Below are 25,694 nucleotides of genomic sequence, written 5' to 3'. Positions count from 1 at the left end.
GGCGGTTTCCTCGGCGCCCGGACTGCACCTCCCGTGAGGCAGCGCGGCCGCCCTGCCTCGCTTTGGGAGAGCGGTCTCGCGAGGGCGGGGGTGCGGGGCTGTTTTTGGCGGGCTGCGGCGCGAGGCGCGGGCGCCCGCGCGGTCCGAGCGCCCGGGGCAGCCATGGCCCACGTCTGGGAGAAGGATCACCTCTGGCTCTACTTGCTGGCCCTCGGCTTCGACCCGAACAAATGCCCCGAGGACGTGAACGTGGGACGGTCAGTGCGAGGGAGAGGCGGGGGGGGGCGGTGGCTCTTCCACCCGGGAGCGGTCGGCTGGAGCGGGGCGGGGGCGTTTCGCCCTAGCCACCGAAGGTCCCGATGCCCCTGGCAATATGTAGCGCAGGGTAAAAACCCGTAGTGCCACCGCGGTCCGTGTTACCTCTGTCCGAAAAATGAACCCCAGGAATGACAAGAGCTGCTGCCCCGCACAGTCCCGTAGGGAAGGCGAGGCGAGCGGCTCCCTCCCTAGCGCGTGTTTTCAAAACTGGCCTTGAAAGATAACGCTCTCACCGGAATTATTTCATAGAATAATAGCACGTCAAGGAGTTGGAAGATCACCCCCTCGCTCACGGACAGGGGGACACCTCCCAGTAGACCAGGTTGTTCAAGGCCTTGAACACCGCCGGGGATGGGGCTTCCACAGCCTCCCTGGGCCACCTGCTCTGGTGCCTCACCACCCACACAATAAAGAATTTCTTTTTAATATTGTACCTAAATTTCCTCTCTTTCAAGTTTTACCCGTTACTCCCTGTCCTGCTACTGCAGTTCCTTATGAAGAGTCCCTCTCTGGCTTCCCCGTAGGACCACTCCAGATACTGGAAGGTTGCTGTGAGATCTCCACAGAACCTCCTCTTCTCTAGGCTGAACAGCCCAACTCTCTCTGCCTTCATAGGGGAAGTGCTCCAGTTCCCTTATCAACTTCATGGCCCTAGTCTGGACTTGTTCCAACAGTTCCGTGTCCTTCTTATGTTGGGGGCAGCAAAATTGACTTCAGTACTGCAGGTGGAGTCTCAGAAGAGCAAAGGAGGAGAATCACCTCCTTCGACTTGCTGGCCATGCTTTTGATGCAGCCCTGGGTTTTACCTGTGTTAAATAGGCTGGACGATGTATACTTTTACACACAAATAACAAAGTATTCAATGTATAATTTGTAATGCTTTAATATAACCTAATGTTTTGTAATCCTTAGTGGTCAGTAAAAATGCTCTATTAATTTGTCACCGTAACTACTTCTGATAGGGCTGTTTATTTGTGTATTAGGCACATGTTTGATAAACCAAACCCCAAAGCGTTTGCTGTCGTTGCCCTCTTCTTGTTTACTAAGCTGGATAAGGACCGTGCACAAGAAACTTTTCGGTAAGTGTTTGGCTTGTGAGGTTATTTACTGCTCTGCCCTTAATTAAGAATATGTTTATACACTTGCTGGAGGGAGGGAAGTGGTCACTTGGGGAATACTGTGGAAGAAGAGCATACAGTCAGAATATTTGTTTCCTTTTCATCGCTACTCTGTATCACAACTTCGGAATAATTAAAGTTGTGTCTGATAGTATCTGTAACTTGGTGACAAAGTTTATAACTTTGATATAAACTTAATAGCTGCAAAGTAATCTATCTTTTCCATTCATATTGCTGACCAAACAAAGAGTAACATTTCCCATTTATGGATTGCTGCCAGGATCTTCAGCATGGCAAGAACCCTATGTTTATTAAATGGTTTTCCTCTTATAGCTGAGCTGTTTTAGCTTATGCATCTGAAGACATGGCAGGAGGAAGACTAGTGATATGAAAACGGTCAGTTATGACCCCTTTTTTGTTCTTCCCTTATCCTAAGTTAGAAAGAGCTGCAGACTAATCTGTCTCTGAAAGAGTCTGTAGTTAACTTATGGAAAGAAAACATTGTCATTTAACAAACTTTTAGCTATTCTTGGTCTAGGATATATGTCCCTCATTTGCTGGCTCCTCCAATAGGCATAAAAAGAAATCTTTGTCTTAGTCTTGTTTTTATAATGGTTAATTAAGTATCTGGATATTTGAACATGTTTTGAATTTTTTTTTCTTTTTTTCACTCGTCCTTTTTAAATGGAAAGGAATTATGTGTTGGGAGCGGAAGCCAATCTTCAATTTAGGAAGCAGTGCTGTAACTGGCTAGGAGAAATTTCAGTAAGTATCATGAAGAGTGGAAGTTGATGCTGTGCTGGTTTCTGTGACCTCATTTTTTTTGAGAAAACTCCTTTAAATCAGAGTTTTAAATAAGGATTTTTATCAAAGAATTCAGTTTTACCTTGTGTGTTCTTTCACATAGTTTATTTTGGACTTCTTTGAAGAAAAGACTGTGGCATTGTGGAATTTAGATGACAGGGACCTAATCTTAGGTCTTAAAACTTCTGTGGCTTGCTTCTGGGCAATGGTATTTAATTAAACATAAGTCTAGAGAGTTCCTTAGCTCTGGGTGAGAATGACTTCCTTCAGCTTGAGAGGTGTTTGTTTAAGTTGCCTGGGAATGTGTTTATTGTTGTGAAAGCTGTTTCACATGCATGAAAAACTTCAATATTAGTCTTTCCTTGTATATAAGAAAAGGGACTAAAATTTAAGGCAAGCTTTTTAAAAAGATAAATCAAAACTGATTGCTTCAGGTATCATTGGTTATTATGTTACCTTCTTATGCTGCCTTTGTTTTAATAATTGTTCTAGAAATTACATCTTTATATACTGCAAAACTTGTGATTTTTTAGTACTAATGGACAAAGTGTAAGCCAGCAATGCAGTATCTTTGAATATGGTAAAACTGCATTAATTAATTACTTGAGTGGAAAATATGAAAGAAAACTTTAATGTGTTTTCAAAGATAGGGATTACCAATTAGGAAGGCACCGATTTCTCACATTTATCCAACACTAATTTCAGTCTTTGCATTGAAGCTGTCTTGTGTACAGAATTAGGGGTGGTGGTAGGAATATTGAAAAAGGCTTTGTTCTCTTCTGCTGACTAGAGAAAGTGTCAGCTGTGGTAGCAAAGTCGTTTAGCTTTGCATCAGGCTTGCTAGCAAGTAGTCTGTAGTGTTTTAGTACTCAGCTATGTGTTTGATAGCTGTTGTTTATGCTTTATTTCTTAGATTACATCTGTGTTTAAAACAATTTAACTTTTCTAGCATCCGGGGAAAAGCCGTCTTCCAAAGATTACACCTTCATCACTGCTTTCTCCTACTGGTCCTAAATTTGTTCGCTTAGTCTACTGGTTTGCAAGATATGTAATGATTGAGGACATGAAAAAGTTCTCTGTAGGTAAGTTGTAGTGAAAGAATAAAAATGCTTTGTTTGTTGTGTTTGTACATCTGTCAGTCTTTAATGTGTGACAAGAGCTGTAAGTAGTTCTGAGTTGGCTGCTCAGTTCAGTCTTTCACAGCGTCCTGTGCCCTTGTGTAGAGCTACTGCTGATAGAACAGTGCTGATTGTTTTGCTCTCTGTTGCTTTATGGGTCTTGTTCCAAGGCTCATCTATGCAATGCTCTACACCACTGGCTACACAAGCAATGATTTGGTCCAAAAGTATTGGCTCGCTATACCATATTCTTCCTCAGAACTTGATGAATTCTGAAGCATCAGACCTGTCTATTCTAGGCATCTTGTATTGTTTTGATAACCTAAAGAAAAAAGAAAGAGAATGAAGGAATGAAGATATATACAACAGAAAAAAAAAGGCAAAAAAGGCAGTACATTGCATGCTCTATTTCAGTCCAGGTAAAACGAGCATCTTGATTTGTTCATTTCAGTTCAAACTAGGTAGATTAAGAAGCTATCCATTTGCTAAAAGTGAAAGATGTCATCCAAACATGAACTTCTGTTTAGGCACTTGCATACCTTTTGCTGAAGCTGTAACATTGAGACCTGAGGACATGGACATTGCAAAAGCAAGACATAGAGTTGGATACAATAAACTGCTGCAAATTCTTCAAAAGGAAGACATTGTTATTCAAGAATATGGGAAAAAAGCACAGTAAGTAATGCATTTAAAGAAATTTAGTATTTTCATAAAAGCTGACTTAATGCGTGTGTGTTTTTGAAGGGATTTGAGGAGGCTATATCTGCTTTACCTCATGAGTTCTCCCATATTTTCCCCCTTTACATCTTTTAATTGACAGCTCTACTGTTTGTAGATCTTTTGTGAAGTATAGTAGTCTAAAGAAATTAGTTCTTCATTTAGGAGATAATGTATTTTGGAAGATATGATCAGTAGGGCATTAAAATGATCAGGGAATTCTGCATGTATAGCACACTATGATTTCTTAACTTTTGAAGGGTCATGTCTTTAAAATATAACTATCTCAGGATGAAACATTTGGCTTTGCTTAGTCATTGTGAGACATATTTTGTTTACAGGAACCTTAATTATTTCACCAAAAGTATGCTATTTATTACTCTTTTTTTATGGAAGACCTGGAACTTTCTGTGCAGTCACAGAGTTATGTATCAATGGAATTTAAAGGATCGGTGTGGGATAGTTTGTGACTGGAGCACTGTCATGGACAGTTGTGAGCTGTTCAGTAAATGGCAGCAAAGGACAATGAGTTGCACTATAGGTAAAAGAGCAGTGACAGTGCACGTAGCATAGCTCCACACAAGAGGACTAATCATGTTTCATGGCTTTGGATCAAGATCTGAGGGTTTAGCATCCAGGCAGACCTCATGGTGGGTATCAGCTGGCCTTGATTCTTACAGAGGACTTCAGCTTACCCTGGTATTTGCTGGGAAAGCATTTCAGTGATGCATTAGCAATGTGGGAAGTGGGAGTGCCTAGAGAATGACTTTGGAATGCAATCACAGTGTTCCATATAGGATTGGTGCTCTTTTGAACTCACTGCATATAAGTAAGAGAAACTTCTCTGGAGACATTACAGGACTTTTATGGTCACTGTAGCTAAGACTGTAGAACTTAAGATCCTAAGGAAAGTGAGGAAGTTGAGTGGAAAACTAATAACAATGGATTTATAATTTGAGTGAATTTCCACTAGCCCAGGGAACTGCTAGAAGACATCTTGTGGAAAGCAGAAAGGCTCAAGAGTGATATTTTCAGAGATCCTTGATGAAGCTTATGCGTGGTCCATCACCTTAAGTAGAAAAAGAAGCAGATGTAACAAGGAACCAACCAGATTAGGGCAGTGAGCCTGTGATAGACTTCAGAAACCAGAGTAGCAGGATATGGAATATAGAAAAGGGAACTGACTCCCAGACACGAATACAGAAGTATTTCTCAGGTGTGCAGTGAGGTACCTATGAGAGCCAATGTTCACCTAAAGCTTCAAGAACCTGATAAAAGCCTGAAAAAAGAATCATGTAGGTATGTTATTAGGAAGTGGAAGTATATGGTGGATTTAGATCTGCCTCTGAACGAAATGATAAGTTAAAAGTTTTACAGGCTAAAATACTGTGTGCTTTGCCTCGGTGTGCATGGCTAAAGTCAGTAGCCCAGTCTCTATTCCAAGAAGCAATGGTGAAAGAAGCAACGAAACACTGATAGAAGAAGAGGGTGCAGCGAAGGTTTCACTGCTACCTGATGGAATCATCCAAGCATGCAGGGATACTTACCTGGCATAATTTCAGAACAGCTAAAGGGGTGAGCCCAAAGGGTGATAGTGCCTCAAAGTTGTAACTGGTGTAGCTGTCCATGAGTGGAGTTCTTCTGTGGCTAATACTGTGTCTTCCTAAGGGATATAGATGACAAGATTGAATGCAAACTGGCCAAACTTGCAGAATGTGCCAAACTGTGAGGAAAGGAGATACATTGCAGTGAGGAGGCATTACATAGAGAGACTTTGCTGCGTTTGTAGACCTGCACAACAAAAATTGTGTGAGATTTAACAGAGGCTAGTGTGACCTCCTGCACCTGGGATGAAGTAGTTCCCAACAGCAGCACAGGCTTGTGGATGATTGTCTGGGAAGTAGCTCTGCTAAGAACTGGAGGTGAGAGTAGTGTGGGGCCATAAGCTGAGCATGAGTCAGCAGAGTGCCCTGGTTAGCCAAGGAGATCAGCAGCGTGCTATGCTGTATGGAAAAGAGCACTGGTTACGACGTGGTGAGCAATTGTATTGTGCATCACTTGTTTTTCTTGTTTTATTCCTCTCTCTCTTTCTGCTTTACATCTCTGTTATTACAATATTTTACTTTATTTCAGTTATTAAACTGTTCTTAGCTCACAAGTTTTACCATTTTTCAGATGCTCCCTATCCTGCTGTAACTGGGGAAGTGGGGAGGGAGTGAGCAGCTGTGTGATACTTAGTTGCTGGCTGGGGTTGGCAATTCTATCGCCACACCTGGAATACTATGTTGAGTTTCGATTGCCCGATTGAGGGGAGAGTGAAAGACGGGAGAGATACTAGCAGAGGACCACAGTGTTTAGAGGGTTGGTGAACTTGACACACGAGTAAAAGCTGCAGAAGCTTGGTTTGTTTAGCCTGAAAAAAGCAATGCTCAGGGAGATTAATCACAATTTCAGTATCTAAAAAGTAGTTGTAAAGAAGATGGAGGTACTCTCTTAACAAGGATGTATGGTGACAGGACAAGGCAGCAGGCACAAAGTACATAGGGAAAACTCCATCTGGATTAAAAAAAAGTCTCATATGAGAACAATTAAACACTGAAAAAGGTTGCCCAGAGAAATGGAATCTCCATTCTTGGAAATATTCAAGACTGGGCTTGAAAAGCCCATGAGTAACATAACTAAAGGCTCTGCTTTCAATGGAAGGGTCAGCAATACAATTTCCAGAGGTCAAAGTCTCATGAACTTGTCTGATTTCTATAATTTTGTATCTCCTGCGACCTTGCTTGGGAAACATTACTGCTATTGCATAATGATATCCGTCAAAAATACAGTTCTTTATAGTTTTTTTCATTCTTGACAAGGGATCACAACTCTGAAGATCCTTGCAAATTCGGCATGATTAGGCACCCAGTGTTTCTGAAAATCAGACCACTGTTTTTACATGCTTAAAAAGTCAATAAAAGTGCTTCAGCAAAAGAACTTAAGTGGTCCAGCTGCTTGTACTCCCATATTCTGTTCTCTGGTCTTGAAACTGAGGTATGTGGTACAATTGATGAATATGTTTGGAGGTTTATGTTGATAATGTACATTTCTAGTAACTTCATTATAGTTGTTGGGTCTAATAGAAACCATTCTATTGAGACAGCTTGATTGCTTAATTTATATATATCTTAGTCGCTTTCCTGACACTAATTCTACATGAAGTCATGGTAAGGAAGTTTTATTAACTTTTTTTTTTTTTTTTACATTATTCCACAACTATCTCAGTATGCAGATTTTGAAAGAATGAGCAAGATTAGTGTCATGGTTTGAGTCTGGTGTGTTTTGTCTGGAAAAACCCGTCTCACATTAGGTTGAGATGTGGGAGGGGGATGGAGCTAGGGAATTGGATTTTGGGACTATCTCAAACCATGACAATTAGTTAGTGGCTGCAAGTAATTCTGATAAACCTGTGGTAATTGTTAACTTTTTTCCTAGGGTTTTAGTTAAAGAAATAGAAGAGACAGAGTCTGAATATGCAGTTATGCAGATACAGTCTTTGAGGTAAATGTTTTTCCTTGTAAGTTAGGATATATAAAATTGTTTAGTTGCTCAGTTTTATGAAATAGGAACTGTAATTTCATTATGGTCCACTTGAACTTTTGTTTTGCATGTGCATATAGGATGAAACAAAATGACCAAAACAAAAGTGACACAGTTGAGAGAACTGAAAAGGTGAGGATTTTGTTTCTGCTGTGACAGTGTATTGTATTTCTTCTAATGTTTCTGCAACACCTGCTCTCAGATACTTTTATTTCCCCTTGTCTACCTCTGAGTATGCTGGCCCCTTCATCTGCCTTTACACTGTTTTGATACTCTGTCATTATAGATATTATGGCAAACATTTTAACATAGCCTTTTTGTGTTGCCCATTAAGGTCCGCAGTATGTGGACACTTATAATGGAAATGCTTACATCTCTGAAAAAGGATAAGGAAGTTGTGGATTCTATACTTGAAAATTGTGCGCATCAGTGTATTTTAGATGGAACTGATGTTGTTTTGAGAATTCCAGGGTTGCTGGCTCACAGAATTGAAAATGATGAAGTAAGTAGTTTTTGTTCTTCTTGCTAAATTTCTAGTCCCCAGGGGTGCAATTAGATACCTTAAAAAATAAATACTTCATGGATTATAAGAGATGATTGCTAAAGGATGCGTAAAATATGTAGTCTGTATGCAAAAACTTGTTAGGATTATAATGCTCTTTTGTATTTGTTATGTTTAACCCATTAACTTTTTTGGTTCAGTAGCTACATTGATAAGTAGTACTTGACTTGGTTAGTACTTGACTTTTTTGTTGTTTAGACATTAAAACTAGGTTGACTGGTTTAACTATTGCTTTAACTTTTGCTTTTGTTTCCAGTGTGTAGTTTATGGTATTGTTCAGTTACGTCATTGGTGTTGCTTGTATCACAGCTTTTGGGATAGTGGTTAAACGGAATACCTCATTGGTTGAAGTTTCCTTGGTTCATATTGGTTTAATCTAGAATGCATTATTTGACAAATGAAACAATCAGGAACTGAATCAATCTGCTCTTACTACAGAAGACATAACTTTCTGATATTGGTACTGTTCATTAATTTTTTTTCTTGCTTACTAAACTTCAAGAGTTTTACAGAAAATGTATATGAAGATGGAAAATTGAAGTTCTTAACAGTCATGCACGTGTTAAATGAAACCTTGAGGATGTTGAGAAATGAACACTGTCAGTCTGAATTAAAAGAACTTCACGGGATTGAGAACATGGTTAAATCTTGCAATAAATTATTACAGAATTTGAACACAAAGAGGTAATTGTTGGCAAATTTTTTCTGGTCCCGTGTTCTTAAATCTTAGGATCATGTCTAACTGCCATGGAGACTTTTCTAGAAAAATGTACCGAGTCATTTGATTGAGTCATTTTCCTTTGCCTCTGGGAAATTAACGTTTGTCTTGACTATTTATGTAAGTTTTAATTGAGACTCTTCTCTAAGTAACTTCAGCTTTCTGTCTTGGCTTCATTAATATTCTAGACTTTGTTCCTGGGAACCTCATTTGCTAGCTGATCTGATTTTTACTTTTTTTTTCTTGTTATGTTAATAGGTTCTGAGATTTTTAAAACTTCTACTTAAACCTAGCTTAGGGAAGTTTAAAGAGTATATCTCATTTGTGTATGTATTTAAATATAGTTCTTCTAATTCTGGTGCAAAAACATAAGGATACCTAGCAGCCAGTTTTTTAGTTGTTGTGCTAGTTTAAAGGTAAACTGGCAGTAGAAATGAACTCAACTCAAAAGAGATTATAAGTCAGAGTTACAATTTAATAACAATAATACAATAAATACAATTATACGGACAAACAATTGGTTTTAACCTACAAAACCCAGATGTATAACCCAGCACTCTGGGGCATGAACAGAATAGTGTTTGTTGGCCCCTGTGCTGAGCCCCACCTGGTCGCCCTGAGTCCAAAGTAAGAGGGGAGGAAAACCTGTTGGTGAGAGTGCTGGTTGCAGTCTGGTCAAGGGTGGTGGTTGCAGTCCGGTCGAGGTTCTGATCCTCCTCTGGATCCAATGAGTAGGGCCCAGAAGTCCCACAACCCCAAGATGATATACACTCAGGTTCGAGTGGGAATGCCCAGTACCTCCCCCAGGGCAAGGAGTTCCACAGTGGGTGATTGTGAGTCGTGAGGTATTTTTGGAATCCTTGATGTCCCATTAGCAGACTTGACCCTTCATGCTGGGTGTGGAGGTGCTAATGAGTCCCTGGAGGGGAGTCATTTGTGTGAGGATAGGAATATCCTCCTATCTCACAGGCTTCTTAACACCCAGCTTATAGCCTGAGGGGTCAGGTGTGCTCTGGGCAGCTGCTGCAAATGTTCTATTGTTAACAGTTCCTGGGAAATGACGCAGAGGGTATAGAATACACAGTTTGGGTTACACCTAAACAGTAATGAACTGCTCTTGGCTGCTCTAACTAGGACAGTTGTGAATTTCAGTTAGTTCTTAGTACAGGGACAAATGCATGAATAAGTTCATACATATGACAGGTTTTGCAGAATAAGGAGAACACATAATACATCTTTATGCAGAATTGTTATCTCCACAAACAGATGTGTTACCATTTTCCATGCTTATATGTTACAGGCTAGAAAGAGAGCATCAACATTGTGTGTCAGTGTGTGAATCTATTTTTAGAAAAGAGGAAGACTGGGAAATGAAGTGGAAAACATTTCTTGGCCATCATCCTTTTAATTCAATCTTTAAAGAGGATCTAGTAAGTAGTGTTCAGTTTATCTGATTCTGGGGAAGAGAAGGTGAGGGAGGATGTAGATCTACACTTAAGCTTTATATGTGAGGCTGGGGGCATTACATAGTGCAGAATAGCTGATTATGCTTTATGAAGTCTTTCTAAAAGAGAATACATTTGACTTTATGACAGCTGTGTCTTCACTTGAGATGGGGGAATGGAACCATCTTGTCAAGATAGTAAATCAGTGTAAGAGTGAAGTGATTGGTTTTGGTTTTGTCTCTGTTCATCCCCCTGTGGAAGTTGAGCATTTGTGTGCTCTCAGTCCGAGTTCTGTTTTTCCCTTCTAGAGTGGTGTGCTTGATGAACAAACAAAAATTTCCATTCTGACACTCAAAGGTTATACCATTGCCTGGCTACCCAGCAGAGAGAGAAGCTTCATGTTGAGTCTGAGAGCTGATTTGCATAAAAGCTGTTGTAAATAACTATCTGTTAATTGCTGTTGATAAGCAGATTTTTTCAGCCTCCTTGTGTAACCTTTTCCTTCATTTTGAAAGGAACCTAGTTCAACAGCTTCACCACCCCAGTCTCCTAGTCTTCCAGAAGAAGATAAAGACAGTGACCTTCATCAATATCTAGCATCAATTTCAGGTGAGTGACCAGGAGAAGCTTCTTTTTCTTCTCCCCCACTGCCACAATTGTTAAAAGTTACTTGGACTCAAAAAGGCTCCCTGCCTGTGTTTGCAGATATTCTATAGTAGTCTGTGGTAATCTGGTTCTGAATGACTCTTTGTCACAATTTTTCAGCCTTGTCTTGTCTGGGAGATCCTCTGAAGTTTGGCAAAAACCCAGTGCTGAGCTGTTTGATATTTTGTTGTTCTTGTACTAATGATGTTGAGACAGATTTATGTGTACAAAGGTTCATGGGTTCTAGAAAATACATTCAGTAAAGATATTGGGTTGAAGGAGTAGTAAGAAAGAAAGAAAGAAGATAAAACTTCCCCACTGGTCACATAGGAAAAGAAACAGAAGGTGTCCTTGCAGGTAAGTATCTTTCCCTAGTACGTTCTGAAATAATTCCATAGTAACTGTGCCATTTGATTAGGACCTTATTTGATGCTTCCAGTCTTTAGTTTACCAGTGTTGATCAAAGCTCACTTTGATCATGGTTGTTGTACATGCTAATCAGCTGATAGGCTGATTATATTTTACTGGGTAATGCTTATTGACAAAATGCTGATGTCCCTAGTGGAGTTAGAAGTTACAAAGCAAGGGGGAAGACTGCTTGAGTCGTGTCACTTGCAGTCTCTCTTAGGAAAAATGGCATAGCAGAGGCATATTGGAATTTCAAGATGCAAAACAATAGCAAGAAGATCCTTTTGGTTACAAAGATGAAAGTGCTTCTCCAGCAGTCTGAGGATATGTGGGTAAGGCTAGAAGCTGCAAAGCAAAGGCCACAGATCTGCAAATGGAAGGAAGGTAGTTTGCCTTAAAAATTTTAAAGATTGTGCAATGATGCTGTGAGCTGGTAATATCCAAAAGCTTGAAACAGACTGTGTCTGTGACATTCTCTCTACTCTGTGTTTAAGATGCTCAATTGGAGAATCCAGCCAATTAAGAAAACTTAACTTTCTGCCTGTTGATATAGTAAGCTCTAAAAATTAACCTCACCTAACAACCTGAAGTGAGCTTGGATTTTGGATGTGTTGTTGAGGTGAATGCAACAGGAAATGCCATTTGTCTTTGCAGAAGCTGAAATTTAGGGTTAGTAGAGAACTAGTGAGATTAAGCTTCAGCTTTTCATTAAAGATGTGCCAAAATTAGTATTTATTATTCTAGAAGGTCCTTAGCTGAGGTATGTGTACCTCTGATAATGTGCAAAACATTTACTTATAGTGTGCTTTGCCTTGCTTAAACTGAGACAGCTAAAGGGATGAGAGATATTTATTAATTAATGCAGTTGGGGTAAACATGAGTGGAATTGTGCTTTGTGTAGTTGATGTGCCACACAACTGATGCATTTGTGGAGAGGTGAGGCTAATAATGAAGTGGCTGGGAGTGTAGTTTGGAAGAAGGTGGAATGTGTGATTGATAATGTAGGGCAGCAGATAGTACCATTCTTCTTGAACATGTGTTCAGGAACAACACAAAGAGCTGGCTACTAGTGGCATCTGTGGCTACAGGTGGTACCTGAGCAAAAGGAATGATAACATTGTCCTGCTTACATATTAATTTATTTTTCTTGAAGAGTTTCATAAAGTCCATTCTGTGAGTAGTCTACAGAAGTGGTATGAGTCAGTCATGTCACCTGGAAAGCCTGCACAAAGAAAATGGAAGCAATAATAAAACTTTCTACTTGGTTTTCTAGGTATTTTTGACTCTCTTAATAAAGAACGTTGTGAGAAAGATGAGGGAGCTTTGGAAACTATGATGGATAAGTCATCATCACCACCAAAATGGTATGTTTAATGAGAAAATGATAAAAAAGCAATGGGAAAAAAAAAAGAAATTTATTTGCTGGACTTGAATATTTTGTATGTCTTGAACCTTAGTGGAATATTTCATAGCCCATTTCTTACATGTCACCACGACCTAATTTAGCAAGATAGGCCTAAAGTAACTGCTGCTTTCTCTGGCTGGTGACTGATTGATCAACTAGTTGCTGCTGAATAGGATGCGTAGCAGCCAAGTTGCAAGGTTTTTATCTCACTTTTTAAATATATTGTTCCAAGCTTTAAGAGGTGGGTGGAGAGAACAGAAAATTTCGTTTCTTAGGCTAAACCTCCTCAACAAGACTTTTTTTATGACTCTTCTTGAGAGTTACAATTACGTTGTTCTGTAACTACTCTTACTATATTACCAGTGAAGGATAGAACACAGAACAATGATATTCTAAAATTTTTTGCCCGTTTGTCATTTGCTTAGTCCAGGAATGTTTCATGACCTTTTGAATAATTCTGTATTTCATAATATGAATCCTACAGATACTTGAAAGTTTCCTACTAGGAGAGAAAGGGAGTGTCGTGGGTTGAGGTGGCTGGGTTTTTGGTAGTGTGGGGGGGCTACATAGGGTGGCTTCAGTTAGAAGCTGCTAGAAGTTTTCCCCCCAGTGAAGCCAATGATAGCTGGCTACAGGAGGGACTTCCTGCTGTTGGCCAAGGGAGAGCCAATAATTATGCTTCTGTGATAACATATTTAAGAACAAGTTTGTTGCACAGAAGAATTCCAGCCAGGGGAGAGCTGACTGAAGCTCCTAGGTGGCCCTGCCACCTCCCCCGCTGTGGGGCTGGGGGGGTGGGCAGCGGCAGCCCGGCCTGGGCCTCTCAGCACCTAGCCCAGAGCAAGCAGTGGCACCCCAGCCGAGCCGCCCGTGCTACTCTCGGCAGTGCCGGCCGAGCTGAGCAGCAGCCCCTGTGGAGGGGTGGATGGGGCCGGGGCAGCGCACTGTGGTGCAGCCGAGCCCATGCTGGAGCAGATGGATGCATGGAAGAAGGCTGTTACCCCCCATGGAAGGCCCAGGATGGAGCGGAGTCCTTCAAGAGACTTGTGGCCCTTGAAGAGGAAAATCTACACCACAGCAGGTTATTCCCGGGTAGGACTCATGGTCCTGTGGGGAATCCACATCGGTACAGCTCAGCCTATGAAGGACTGCATCCTATGAAGGACCATTGGGGTGCAGAGGCCCCTGTGCACCCCATGGAGAAGTGACTCTCGGGATGGTAGATATGGAAGAACTACTGCCTGAGGAGTGGACGCACCTTGGAGAGGTCCATCAGAGACTGTTACCCGTGGGAGGAACCCCACGGAGTAGGGGAACAACTCAGTGCTGTGGCCCCCCATGTAACCTGTGATGAGGACCATGGTGAAGCAGGCTGTTCCTCTGCAGCCCATGGAAGAGTTACCTATGAGACAGCAGATTTGGAAGAACTGTTGCCTGAGGGGTGGACTTGTCCCCCTGCACTGTGGTGGGGGGAGGACGGAGAACATGGAAGGAAGGAGGGGTGGGTGGAAAGTGTGTTTAAGACTGTTTTATATCTCGCTCTTTAGATCTTATCCTGTTAGTAATAAATTTAGTATTAACCCCACCTTGAGTCTATTTTGCCTGTGTGGCCTCTCCCAGCTCAGAGCGACTTCAGTGGATGCCTAGAATCTGGCCAAGGTCAACCCACGACAGGAGTTAGCAAAGGAAGGTTGTCCTTTATTGGACATATGATTCTTAGACATGAGCAGAAGTAGTTGCATATAAGTCTCAGAGATTGTCAAAGTAGTTAACAACTAAATTCTGGATTTCTTTCAGTGACTTCATATGGCATAGATTTTTGTCGTCTTCTGATTCTACAGACAGGTAACAGCAAATGTTAAGATTTTAAGGTGTGCTTTTCCTAACAAGTGAGGACTGCATTTTTGAGAGCTATGAAATTAGCACTAAACTCCCTAGAAGTGTTAAGGCTGAAGTCTTTGGTAGCCAGGGGATTGTTGAATATCAACAAGTTTGTATAGGAACAGACCTGTGCATGCTGGAAGTGATTCAGACAAAGAATACAATATCTAGGAGAAAGAATGATGTCAAGTGTGCAGAAGACTTTTCACTTATCTTTGATTGCAGAATGCCGAAAACTTGTTTACAAAAGTATCGCAAAATCCCTCTTTTTCTGTATAGCAATCAAGGGCAAAGTTTATTAATTTATTAATTTTGGGAGGCTGATACACAAGTAGGGCTAAATCTGCCCTAATTGTCACATTGTTCTCCCTATAGTAAAATTGCTTTCTGATGACCGGGACGAATTGAGGGAAATCGTAACGGACAGATACGGAGCATACAATATGTAACAGCCTTTTAAGATGCCAGGCACCCACTGAAGCCGCTCTCTCACTCTCCCCTCTGCAACCAGACAGAGGAGAGAGAAAAAAAAACAGCTAAGGATTCGTAAGTTGAGATAAAAGCTGGGAGAGGTCAGTTACTGATTACCTTCATGGGCAAAACAGACTCAAAGTGAGGATAGTACTTAAAATTAGTACTCACAGTCCTTGATGGATCTCTCCAACGTGAGTCCATCCCTTGGGCAGCACTTCTTCCCAAACTGCTGTCCCATGGATCACGCCTCCCTGGGGTGCAGTGCTTCATGGATGAGCTGTACCAATGTGGGTCCCCCACAGGGGCCACAAGTCCTACCCGTGTAAAACCTGCTCCAGCGTGGGCTTCCCTCTCCACAGACTGCAGGTCTCTGGCAGGACCCTGCTCCATCCTGGGCTTCCCACAGGGTCACAGCCTCCTTCATGCATCCACCTGCTCCAGCATGGGCTTCTCCATGGGCTTCAGGTGGGTCTCTGCACCCCAGTGGCTCTCCATGGGCTGCAGGGGCACAGCTGCTCCACCATGGTCTGCACCATGGGCCACGGGGGCCTCTGCACCATGGGCCACAGGGGCCTCAGCTCTAGTGCCTGGAGCACCTCCTGCCCCTCCTTCTGCACTGACCTTGGTGTCCACCTTGTTATTCCCATGTTCTCACTCTGCTCTTCCCTGTCTGGAATTCCTCCTGTGCAACAATCTTCTGTTCTTAAATATGTTATCACAGAGGCGTTACTATCATTCCTGATTGTCTTGGCCTTGGCCAGCGGCAGGAAGCCCATCCTGGAGGCGTCTGTCATTGGCTCCACCGGACAGGGGAAGGTTCTAGCAGCTTCTAACAGAAGCCACCCCTGTAGCACCCCCTGCTACCAAAACCCAGCAACAGAAACCCACTACAGCATTCCACAAGTTTTATTTGTCTCTAAAATTGCTGGTGTGAGTTTTTTCTTTTTTTACACTCTCTTTCTCTCCCCTTCAAGGATCTCTTCAGTGCTGTTGAAGCTGTTGGAAGCACCTGAAAACGAGGACCTGTTGATCAAAAATGTAATTTTCTATCTGTCAAATAAGTTAAACTTAGGACATGTACTTTTTATATTGATCAAAGCCTAGACTTTGTGGGAGAGGGTTGTGGAATTTTGGGGGTTTTTTTTACTGCGGTTGTGTGTTTGGTTGGCTTGGTTTTGTGTGTTCTTTGGTTTTGTTTTGTTTTTTTTAGCAGTATTCTTAACCATCTGAGTCAGTCCTGTAAAACCGTAAATAGGGCAGGAGGAAAGAGATGCGCTGTACCTGACTTCCAGGGTAACATACAGTGTGTGACTGATTCCCTGCTTGCTGAAACAGTCTTTTTGGTGTGAGCTGTGGTCAGACTTCGTTTCTTTAAGTGTGTGTAAACTTGAGGGTTAAAAAGTGCTGTAAAATCAAGTTGCATGTACAGCTGTCCATTGCACAATTGTTCACTGTACTGTGTTGGAGGTAGTTGCAAATGAGTTGCAAATCGTCTGTGTTGTGTATAACAACCTGTCCTGGTCACTACTTATGTCCTCCCTCAAATACAGTTGTAAAAATATTTTGTCTTTAGTTAGAATTCAAGACTGAAATATTTTTATTGACTGAACATTTGGGCCATTGCTTTTTGGAATTCATACAGCAATTTGTTCATGCTAATATTCTAGTACTTGAGTTTACAACTGCTAATAATTCCTGAATCTTCCTCTAGAATTTGCATACGGAAACTTGTGGGGGAAATAAAAAACCTGTGCCTCCGCAAATCCTAAAAAATGGAAAGGAAGAGTTCCTCATTTCAGAAATGCAAGAGAATTCAGGTCAAGATGTTACCCTGCCAAAGACTTCTGTGGAAAAAGAAGACCTTCTTGAGAAAGCCAGAGATGAACTGGCAGAAGAGGTTAGGAAGTAATTGTTTTGTTTTTAAATAAATGGTCATAAATGGAAAATAAATTGCATTTTTCACTAAAAGTTTTCACTAGTTACATTTCATCTGCTAAAATGTTTTACTTACGTAAATATAGCTCTAGTCTTCATGCTTATGCCGGTCTTGACTAATGTCTTAAATATATTCTGAGCCCACTTTCTTATTTGAAAGACAGATTCATAGATGATGAGAGAACTTAAGAGTTGAATTCTGATTTCAGTCCCCTCTTTTCATTTTGTGGGACACTATGGTCATTATGAACCTAAATAATAAATTATAGAAAAGTTGAGATATTTCAAATTCTCCAGATGATTTGGAGAGTGGGATTTATTTTGAACCATACCTGATAGAAATAAAGAGGTTTCAGTTTTACTTTCTCAGAATTTACCCTTCTCTAACATCCTACAGATTGCAAAGACTGTGATGTCTGAGTCACCTGACAGTGATGAAGAAAAAGGAATGTCATTAGATGATCTCATTAGCTCACTGCGTTTTAACCCATTTATAACAAGGAAAGAAATTCCGCGAACTCCAGAAAATCTGCGTAAGTTTGAAACTGTTTTTATAAGGCTCCTTGATTAGAAACATGATTAGTTTGTTGACATATTGCACAAGAAGAAAAAGTGAATTATTTCAGTAAAGCTGCAAGTTACCTGAATGGTTCACTCTGTAACACAATGTAGTAGGCCTAATAAGATATGAATACTGTGAATTCAATTCAAGAGATTTTGTTTTCCTCTGTAGAATCTTATTTACAGTCAGAAAACAAGTCCCAGGTTAAGTTCTCCGGAATCTAGTCCTCAAGAGCAGGTGAGAATAAGTCATGGTTTTGAATCTTCAGATTCAAATACATCTGGAATACAAGAGACTGAGAGAACTGAAGCACAGGAACTAGATTATACTGCTTCTGTAGAAGATCTGAAGCAGGTTTTGCAAAATGAAGTGAAACTGGCTACATGGGAGTATTGGATGAGACACTTCCAGAATATGATAGCATGGATCTCAGCTTGTCTCCAGGCTTAGAGTCTGATTTTGATATCAGTGCAAATGTAACAAGTAATTCAGAAAATAATGAGGATATTGAAAAATCAGACCTACCCCTACAGTCCCTGTCCAACTCACATAAAGCACTAAAAAGACTGCATCTGAAAGAGAAGAAGATAATGGAGGTGAGTCTGAAAGCGGTAGATCAGTCCTGCACCAGAAGAAAGAAAGAAACATGAATTTTGCAGTCCTGTAGTAGTATTCTCCTTGAATGAAGAATTTATTAAGACACTATTGCCGAAATCTAATGAAAGAAAATACTCCCTGTCATGTTTGCTGATACCCTCTGAACAACTGGAGGAAACGGCATCAATGCCACATGAAAGCCTGCTAATGGTTTTCTGTGGCTAGGTTTGTTTGGTAGCAGTGGAAGGCTACAGGGGTGGCTTCTGTTAGAAGCTGCTAGAACCTTCCCCTGTCCGGTGGAGCCAATGACAGACGCCTCCAGGATGGGCTTCCTGCCGCTGGCCAAGGCCAAGACAATCAGGAATGATAGTAACACCTCTGTGATAACATATTTAAGAACAGAAGATTGTTGCACAGGAGGAATTCCAGACAGGGAAGAGCTGAGTGAGAACATGGGAATAACAAGGTGGACACCAAGGTCAGAGCAGAAGGAGGGGCAGGAGGTGCTCCAGGCACTAGAGCTGAGGCCCCTGTGGCCCATGGTGCAGACCATGGTGGAGCAGCTGTGCCCCTGCAGCCCATGGAGAGCCACTGGGGTGCAGAGACCCACCTGAAGCCCATGGAGAAGCCCATGCTGGAGCAGGTGGATGCATGAAGGAGGCTGTGACCCTGTGGGAAGCCCAGGATGGAGCAGGGTCCTGCCAGAGACCTGCAGTCTGTGGAGAGGGAAGCCCACGCTGGAGCAGGTTTTACACGGGTAGGACTTGTGGCCCCTGTGGGGGACCCACATTGGTACAGCTCATCCATGAAGCACTGCACCCCAGGGAGGCATGATCCATGGGACAGCAGTTTGGGAAGAAGTGCTGCCCAAGGGATGGACTCACGTTGGAGAGATCCATCAAGGACTGTCTCCCATGGGAGGGACACCATGGGAGCAGGGGAAGGACTCCTCTCCCTGAGCAGCGGCAGAAACAGCAACTTAGCGGGAACCCCCATTCCTGTCCTCCTGCACTGCTGGGGGGGAGAAGGGAGAACATGGAAGGAAGGAGGGGTGGGGGGAAAGGTGTTTTTTAAGATTGTTTTATTTCTCACTCTTTTGCTCTTATCCTGTGAGTACTAATTTTAAGTACTATCCTCACTTTGAGTCTGTTTTGCCCATGAAGGTAATCAGTAACTGACCTCTCCCAGCTTTTATCTCAACTTACGAATCCTTAGTTGTTTTTTTTTTCTCTCTCCTCTGTCTGGTTGCAGAGGGGAGAGTGAGAGAGTGGCTTTAGTGGGTACGTTGCAGGGTCAACTCGCTACAACCTACTACATAAATTGAATAGTAAGTGTCCATGTTATCACCAAGATTTCGTCTGTTCTGTCACTAGTTATACTACCATGAATAGTTGAACCCTGCTATGGAAGGAGGTAGATTATTTGTGTGCTTATTCCTCGTGGAAGATGAGACATAAAAGCAAAGTAAACATGCTACCTTTAGTTCTTTCAACATCTTGAACATATGAGGAGAAATGCTCATCAGACTTTATGAGGTAATCTGCAGCTATTGAAGAAAAAGCCTTAGGGTGCATTAGCAATGGAGTAATCTGAAGTTAGATTTTGAGAATTCACAAAGTTAGTTGTAAGTTGTGTATTTACTCTGAACAAATATGGCTGTTTAGAAATGTGTTGTAGGTTGTTGAAACTTTTGTGAATTCATTAAGATGTTAGTAGTCTGAACTATGCTGCATTCCAGCCTACCTCTCTCCTTATCCTATTTCCAACAGAAGTGTCAAGTCTGTTTAACCAGTAGTGCAGTGTTTAGTTACATGTGAGGTCAATTTTTGAAATGCATTAATAAAAATGAAATAGTAATAGTGATACAAAAGACTTCCATGAAAACAGATGGTGTGCAGAAATGTGATAAGAAAGGCCAGGGCCCCCATGGAATTGAGTTTAGCAAGAGATAACAACGGCTACAAGTACCTCAGCAGCAAAAGGAAGATTAAGGGAAATGTGAGGCTGCTGCTCAATCAGATGCGTAACCTCATGGTGGAAGACAAAGAGAAGGTGGAATTACTGACTGCCTTCTTTGCCTCAGTCTTTACTGCTGAGGCCAGCCCTCAGTAAACCCAGATGCTGGAGGTAAGAGAAGGCTGGAGAAGGGAAGACTTCCCCTTGGTTGCAGAGGGCTGGGTTAGAGATTGGTGAGGCAGATTTAACACCATAAATCCACAGGGCCTGATGGGAGGATGCTGAGGGAGCTGGCAGATGTTGTTGCTAAACCACTCTCCATTATCTTTGAAGAATCATGGAGAACAGGAGAGGTGCCTGATGACTGGAGAAAAGCCAACATTACTTCCCATTCAAAAAGGGCAAAAAGGAGGACCCGGGAAACTACTGGCCAGTCAGCCTCACCTCAGTCCCCAGAAAGGTGATGGAACAGATCATTCTGGAGGTCATCACCAAGCAAGTAGAAGAAAAGATAGTCACGGAGAGTAGTCAGGATGGATTCAAGGGAAAATCCTGGTTGACCAATCTGATAGCCTTCTGTGATGGCATGGCAGGACAGGTTGATAATGGGAGAGCAGTGGATGTTGTCTACTGTTAAGGAAACTTCTCGATCTGACCATTCATGCACACTCCCAATGCCAGAGACTTTCACTGTTGGGACTGAAGCCCCTTCACAGCAGGTGGCTCAGTGAGCCCACGGGTGCTGCACTTGACTCCCCCCCCCCCCCCCCCCCTCTCACACAGTCAGACCAGGTTTCCTTACAGGTTTGGCCCTGTGTTTCCCTTAGCAGCATCTCAGATGTCTCATTCCCTAAAGTCATTTATTCCCAGCATAGTAACAGAAACAGCTCAAGCTGGGTACCTCCAAGGAGGACCCCCAATAAAGGAACACCTTGGACTTTTATACCCTCACAGTGTCCCTGCATGTGAGTTTGCACATGAGGATTCGGCTTCTGTCCCTGTGTCCATCCACCTTGCTGTGTCACCAGTCTTCATGTCTTTTATTATCCAAAAGGTCAGCAATTTCCAGCTCCTGCTGTGTCTCTCAGTGTCTGTTCTCCTGGCTGGCTGTCACCTATGCTCATGGCCTTTTTTATCCTGAAGTTCAGCAGTTCATGACCTCTTGTCACAGATTCGCATGCAGAGCTCAATCTGCAGCTCTGCGGTTTGCTAGTCCAGCTACCTGGACCATATGTATTCCTCAGCACTACCTCGACTTCTGCAAGGCTTTTGACATTGTCTCCCATAACATCCTTGTAGGTAAGCTAAGGAAATGTGGATTAGATGAATGGGCAGGGAGATGGATGAATAACTGGCTGAATGGCAAAGCTCAAAGGGTTGTGATCAGCAGAGCAGAATCCAGCTGGAGCCCTATAGCCAGTGGTGTTCCCCAGATACTGGGGAAGTTGATGCTGGGTCCAGTCTTATTCAACTTATTTATCAATGACTTTCATGAAGGGATGGAATGGACCCTCAGCAAGTTTTCAGATGATAGAAAGCTGAGGGGAGTTTTGACCTGCCCCTGAAGGTGAGAGTAACTAAAGTTTGTAGATATATATGTAGGGTTTATTTAGAACAATTCAGTTGCAATGGAAAGCAGGTATGTAGCAGTTCTGGTTATTATCTATAGTAGTAGGGCAATATGAAAGCACTTAGAAAATGTGTAAGAGAAAAGGAAAGGAAGGAAGAGAAAGAAAGGATAAGAGTAGAAAGATTCATAATTACCACTTATGGATCTACGATGAGACTTGATTGTTGCACTGTTGGTCGAAGTCACGGTCTTGATCCATGAAGGGTGGGGGAAAAAGCCCATGAAACACAAAGTCCTATGGGTTAGTATACATTCAGACTAGGTGGGAACGCCTGGTACCTCTTCTGGGGTGGGGGGGTGGTTTCAGTCCTCTGGTGGAGTCTTCAGAAATGAGTCTGGGGGTGCTTTGGGGGTCTTTGATGGTTTATGGCCCCTTCTAAGACATGACAGCTGCCTCTCACATCAGTGTGGTTAAGCCAGTTATGCCCCATCAGACCTTCCCTGAGGGGAGGTGGGAGGGGGAAGTTCTACAGCTGAGCAGAGTTGGGTAAGGTATAATAATTACCATGATAGAAGGCACCATCCAACCTTGCAGGGTTTGCCTCTTACTGGCCTCAAAGCCCGGCTTCAGCATAGCACCTCGGCGCCTCCACAGTTGTTTTAAGTCATTAACCATTAATAGTCCAGTCTCTCACACTTACACCTGAAGGCTGTGCTGCCATTCAGTGAGACCTTGATAGGCTGGAGAGTCAGGCAGAGAGAAACCTAATGAGGTTCGAGGCCAAGTGTACGGTCCTTCACCTGGGGAGGAATAGCCCCAAGTACCAGTGCAGCTGGGGACTGACCAGTCCCAGAGCAGCTCTGCAGAGAAGGACCTGCGAGTCTTTGTGGATGACAAGTTGACTGTGAGCCAGCAGTGAGCCCTTACAGCCAGGAGGGCCAATGGTGTCCTGAGGTGCATTGGGAAGAGTGTGGCCAGCAGGCTGAGGGAGGTGATCCTCCTCCTCTACTCGGCCCTGGTGAGGCCCCATCTGGAGTGCTGTGTCCAGTTCTGGGCTTCTCGGTACCAGAGAGACATGGAGGTACTGTAGAGGGTCCAGTGGAGGGCCACAATGATGATCAGGGGTCTGGAACATCTCTCTGATGAGGAGACACTGTGGGAGCTGGGCCTGTTTAGTCTGGAGAAGAGAAGACTGAGAGGGAATCTCATCAATACGTACAAATCTCTCAAAGGTGGATGTTAAGAAGATGGTGCCAGGCTCATTTCAGTGGTGCCTGGTGACAGGACATGGAGCAGTGGCCATAAACTAAAACACAAGAAGTTCCACAGTAACATGAGGAAGAATTTGTTTACACTGAGGGTGGCAGAGCACTGGAACAGGCTGCCCAGGGAGGCTGTGGAGTCTCCCTCTTTGGAGACATTCAAAACCCACCTGGATGTGTTCCTGTGTCACCTGCTCTAGGTGATCCTGCCTTGGCAATGATGTTGGACTAGATGATCTCTGGAGGTCCCTTCCAACCCTAACAATCATGTGATGATGTGATTTAATGGAGTACTAGAAATTTAACACAAGCTAGTCTCAAGGAGTAGGGTGATTTATACTTTGTGCAAAGGCTTGCTGCAGTTTAGCTGTAACTTAAGATTTGGCTGTATTGATAGCAACTGATTGATAGCAACCAAAATTAAAGTACTGTTTCAAATATGTCTTTTTAATATATCCAGAACACTTTCAGAGCAGTATATCTGTCTAGTAATTAAATATTACAGAGTGCAAACTAATATGCTTTGTCTTTCAGATAAGAAGAGTTGAATAAGAAGCTGGGCACAAAGGAACCATCATCAGGATACAATTTGTAAAGCAGAAGCATAACTATAGTAGCACAATTATGGTTCACTTGACCAAGTATCCTCTCCAGTCATTGCCTGGATGGGGAAGTTGCACTGCTTTCTTTTTTGTGGAGACTGTATTCCAGCCTCCTTGTTTAAGACTGTCAGTTGCCTACTCTGGTTCTGCTAGTTTCATGTCATCCATGGTGACATTGGGTATACCCACACCTTTTTACGGAACTGTTTTTTCTTTTTTAAGCATATTAAAAATAGCAGATACTAAGTGGCAAAATCCTAGAAAATTGAAAAATGAAATCTCAGATGAGAAATAGTGAATTCTGTGGGTTTCTATTTTGCTCCTAATGCACACCCCATAGCCTCCCAGCCCTCAAAACCAACAACTTCAAATTTAACTTGATGCTCTACATTCTATTGCATTCGTTTCTCTTCCTGAGAGTTCTGGTCTATATTGCCACGAATTCTGCCTATTCTCTTCTTCTAAACTTCCACTGGAGTGTTTATTTCTTAAGGTGTATTGCTGAATAAATACTTTACACTAATGTTACAAAAATTTATGACTTGTGGTAATGTTAATGCAATTTTATTTTAACATCATCATGGCCAGGCTTCGTGAACGAAGATTTGGGAAGGGCTTTACCCACATTTGTTACAAGCGCACTGGTGGCTAAAAAGGCCAATACGAGATAGACAAGTCCAGTTGCAAAAGGCACAGCAGAAAGACTCCTTAGGTGGAATATTCTGCAAGACGTGATTCTTTCTGTGTTACTTTAACAACTCACATATATATATATATATATTACATTGTGATGTGAGTAACTGATAATAGAGTAATGAGGTGATGAGGTGAGAATGTAAAAGCAGAGGTTCAAGCAAGTAAACTTCTTATTGTAGAAGTACTGACAATGTTTAGCGCTTGGAAGCATTGTTAAATAAAGTTGTTTTTCTTTTCCAATATGTCTTTCTTCCCAGGCAGTTGCATTAGGTTTTACGAAGAATGTCCACCTGTATTTACCATCTTCCTTATAAGGCAGAAGTTGACAAGCTTTATGAAAAGACATATAGGTGGTTGAGGAAGCTATTATGTGTATAATGTGGCTGTGTACATGTTAACAGATAAGAGGGAAGTGCTGCTTAATAGCCTATTGACATGTTGATCATGGTCAGACAGTGAATTTGCTGGTATGCAGATCTGACAATTGGCAGGTGGGGGTCAGTCTCTTCTCCCAGGTAACAAGTGACAGGATGAGAGGAAATGGCTTCAGGTTGCACCAGGGAAGGTTTAGGTATTAGGAAAAAATTCTTCATGGTAAGGGCTGTAAAGTATTGGGACAGGCTTCCCAGGGAAGTGGTGAGGTCACTATCCCTGAAAGAGTTCAAAAAGTGTAAGAATATGGCACTCGAGTACATGGTTTAATGGTGGACATAGTATTGGTGCGAGGTTGTTTGTTGGACTTGATGCTGTTAAAGGTCTTTTCCAACGTTAATGATTCTGTGATACTATTATGACCTTAGCTGTTGGCTGTCTGGAACAGGCCCAGCTGTGTTTTGTGCAGACCTAGGCTTTAGAGCTTGGTGCTGGTGACTTCACAAATGTTGCCCAGGTGGCTAGATGAGTTAGTAGCATAGCTACATGTAAGGATGTGGATAATACCTTGATTATGGCCTGTCTTATGAAAAATCAAACTGTAATTTGGGTTGCTACTACATTGACAATTCAGGGTTAAAAAGTGACAGCTAAGAATTTGAGTTTCCTGTGGACAACTGACCTTCACATTCCAAGTTTTATGTATGAAAGCAGAATCTTTACTCCTTGCAGCTAAGTGCAACACTCTGGTCTTTGTGTTATAAGTAGTAGCTCACCTGTTCGCTAGTTTGTGTTGGATACTTAGGTAATTTTTGGTTAGGCTTATATCAGAAGGCCATCATAATTGGATTGAAATTCTGGATTAAATTCTCTTGTAGAGCAATGATCTACTGATTAGCAAGGGAGAGTTGAGAACATCAAGGTGTTACTAGCAGCCACAAATACA

At 42.2% G+C, this 25,694-nt stretch overlaps 1 protein-coding gene and 1 non-coding gene across 2 annotated transcripts; both read left to right on the top strand.

Moving 5' to 3' along the window:
* Positions 1-88: 88 nt before the first annotated feature.
* HAUS6 (HAUS augmin like complex subunit 6) lies at positions 89-24,218 on the top strand. Its single transcript, XM_064641466.1, has 16 exons — positions 89-257; positions 1,302-1,397; positions 2,129-2,201; positions 3,190-3,322; positions 3,886-4,033; positions 7,553-7,618; positions 7,738-7,789; positions 7,992-8,159; positions 8,722-8,903; positions 10,238-10,367; positions 10,898-10,991; positions 12,709-12,799; positions 16,170-16,233; positions 16,907-17,092; positions 17,528-17,663; positions 23,613-24,218. Exons 1-16 carry the CDS (start codon positions 163-165, stop codon positions 23,624-23,626), a joined length of 1,728 nt encoding a protein of 575 aa, XP_064497536.1. The 5' UTR covers positions 89-162; the 3' UTR covers positions 23,627-24,218.
* Positions 15,035-15,165, top strand: LOC135407904 (small Cajal body-specific RNA 8). The gene has a single exon (XR_010427072.1). It is a non-coding gene; the product is annotated as a small Cajal body-specific RNA 8 (non-coding RNA).
* Positions 24,219-25,694: the final 1,476 nt, after the last annotated feature.

The sequence above is a fragment of the Pseudopipra pipra genome, chromosome Z, assembly GCF_036250125.1.
Source record: "Pseudopipra pipra isolate bDixPip1 chromosome Z, bDixPip1.hap1, whole genome shotgun sequence".
Lineage (NCBI taxonomy): Eukaryota > Metazoa > Chordata > Aves > Passeriformes > Pipridae > Pseudopipra > Pseudopipra pipra.
This window is presented reverse-complemented; position numbering and strand designations above follow the sequence as displayed.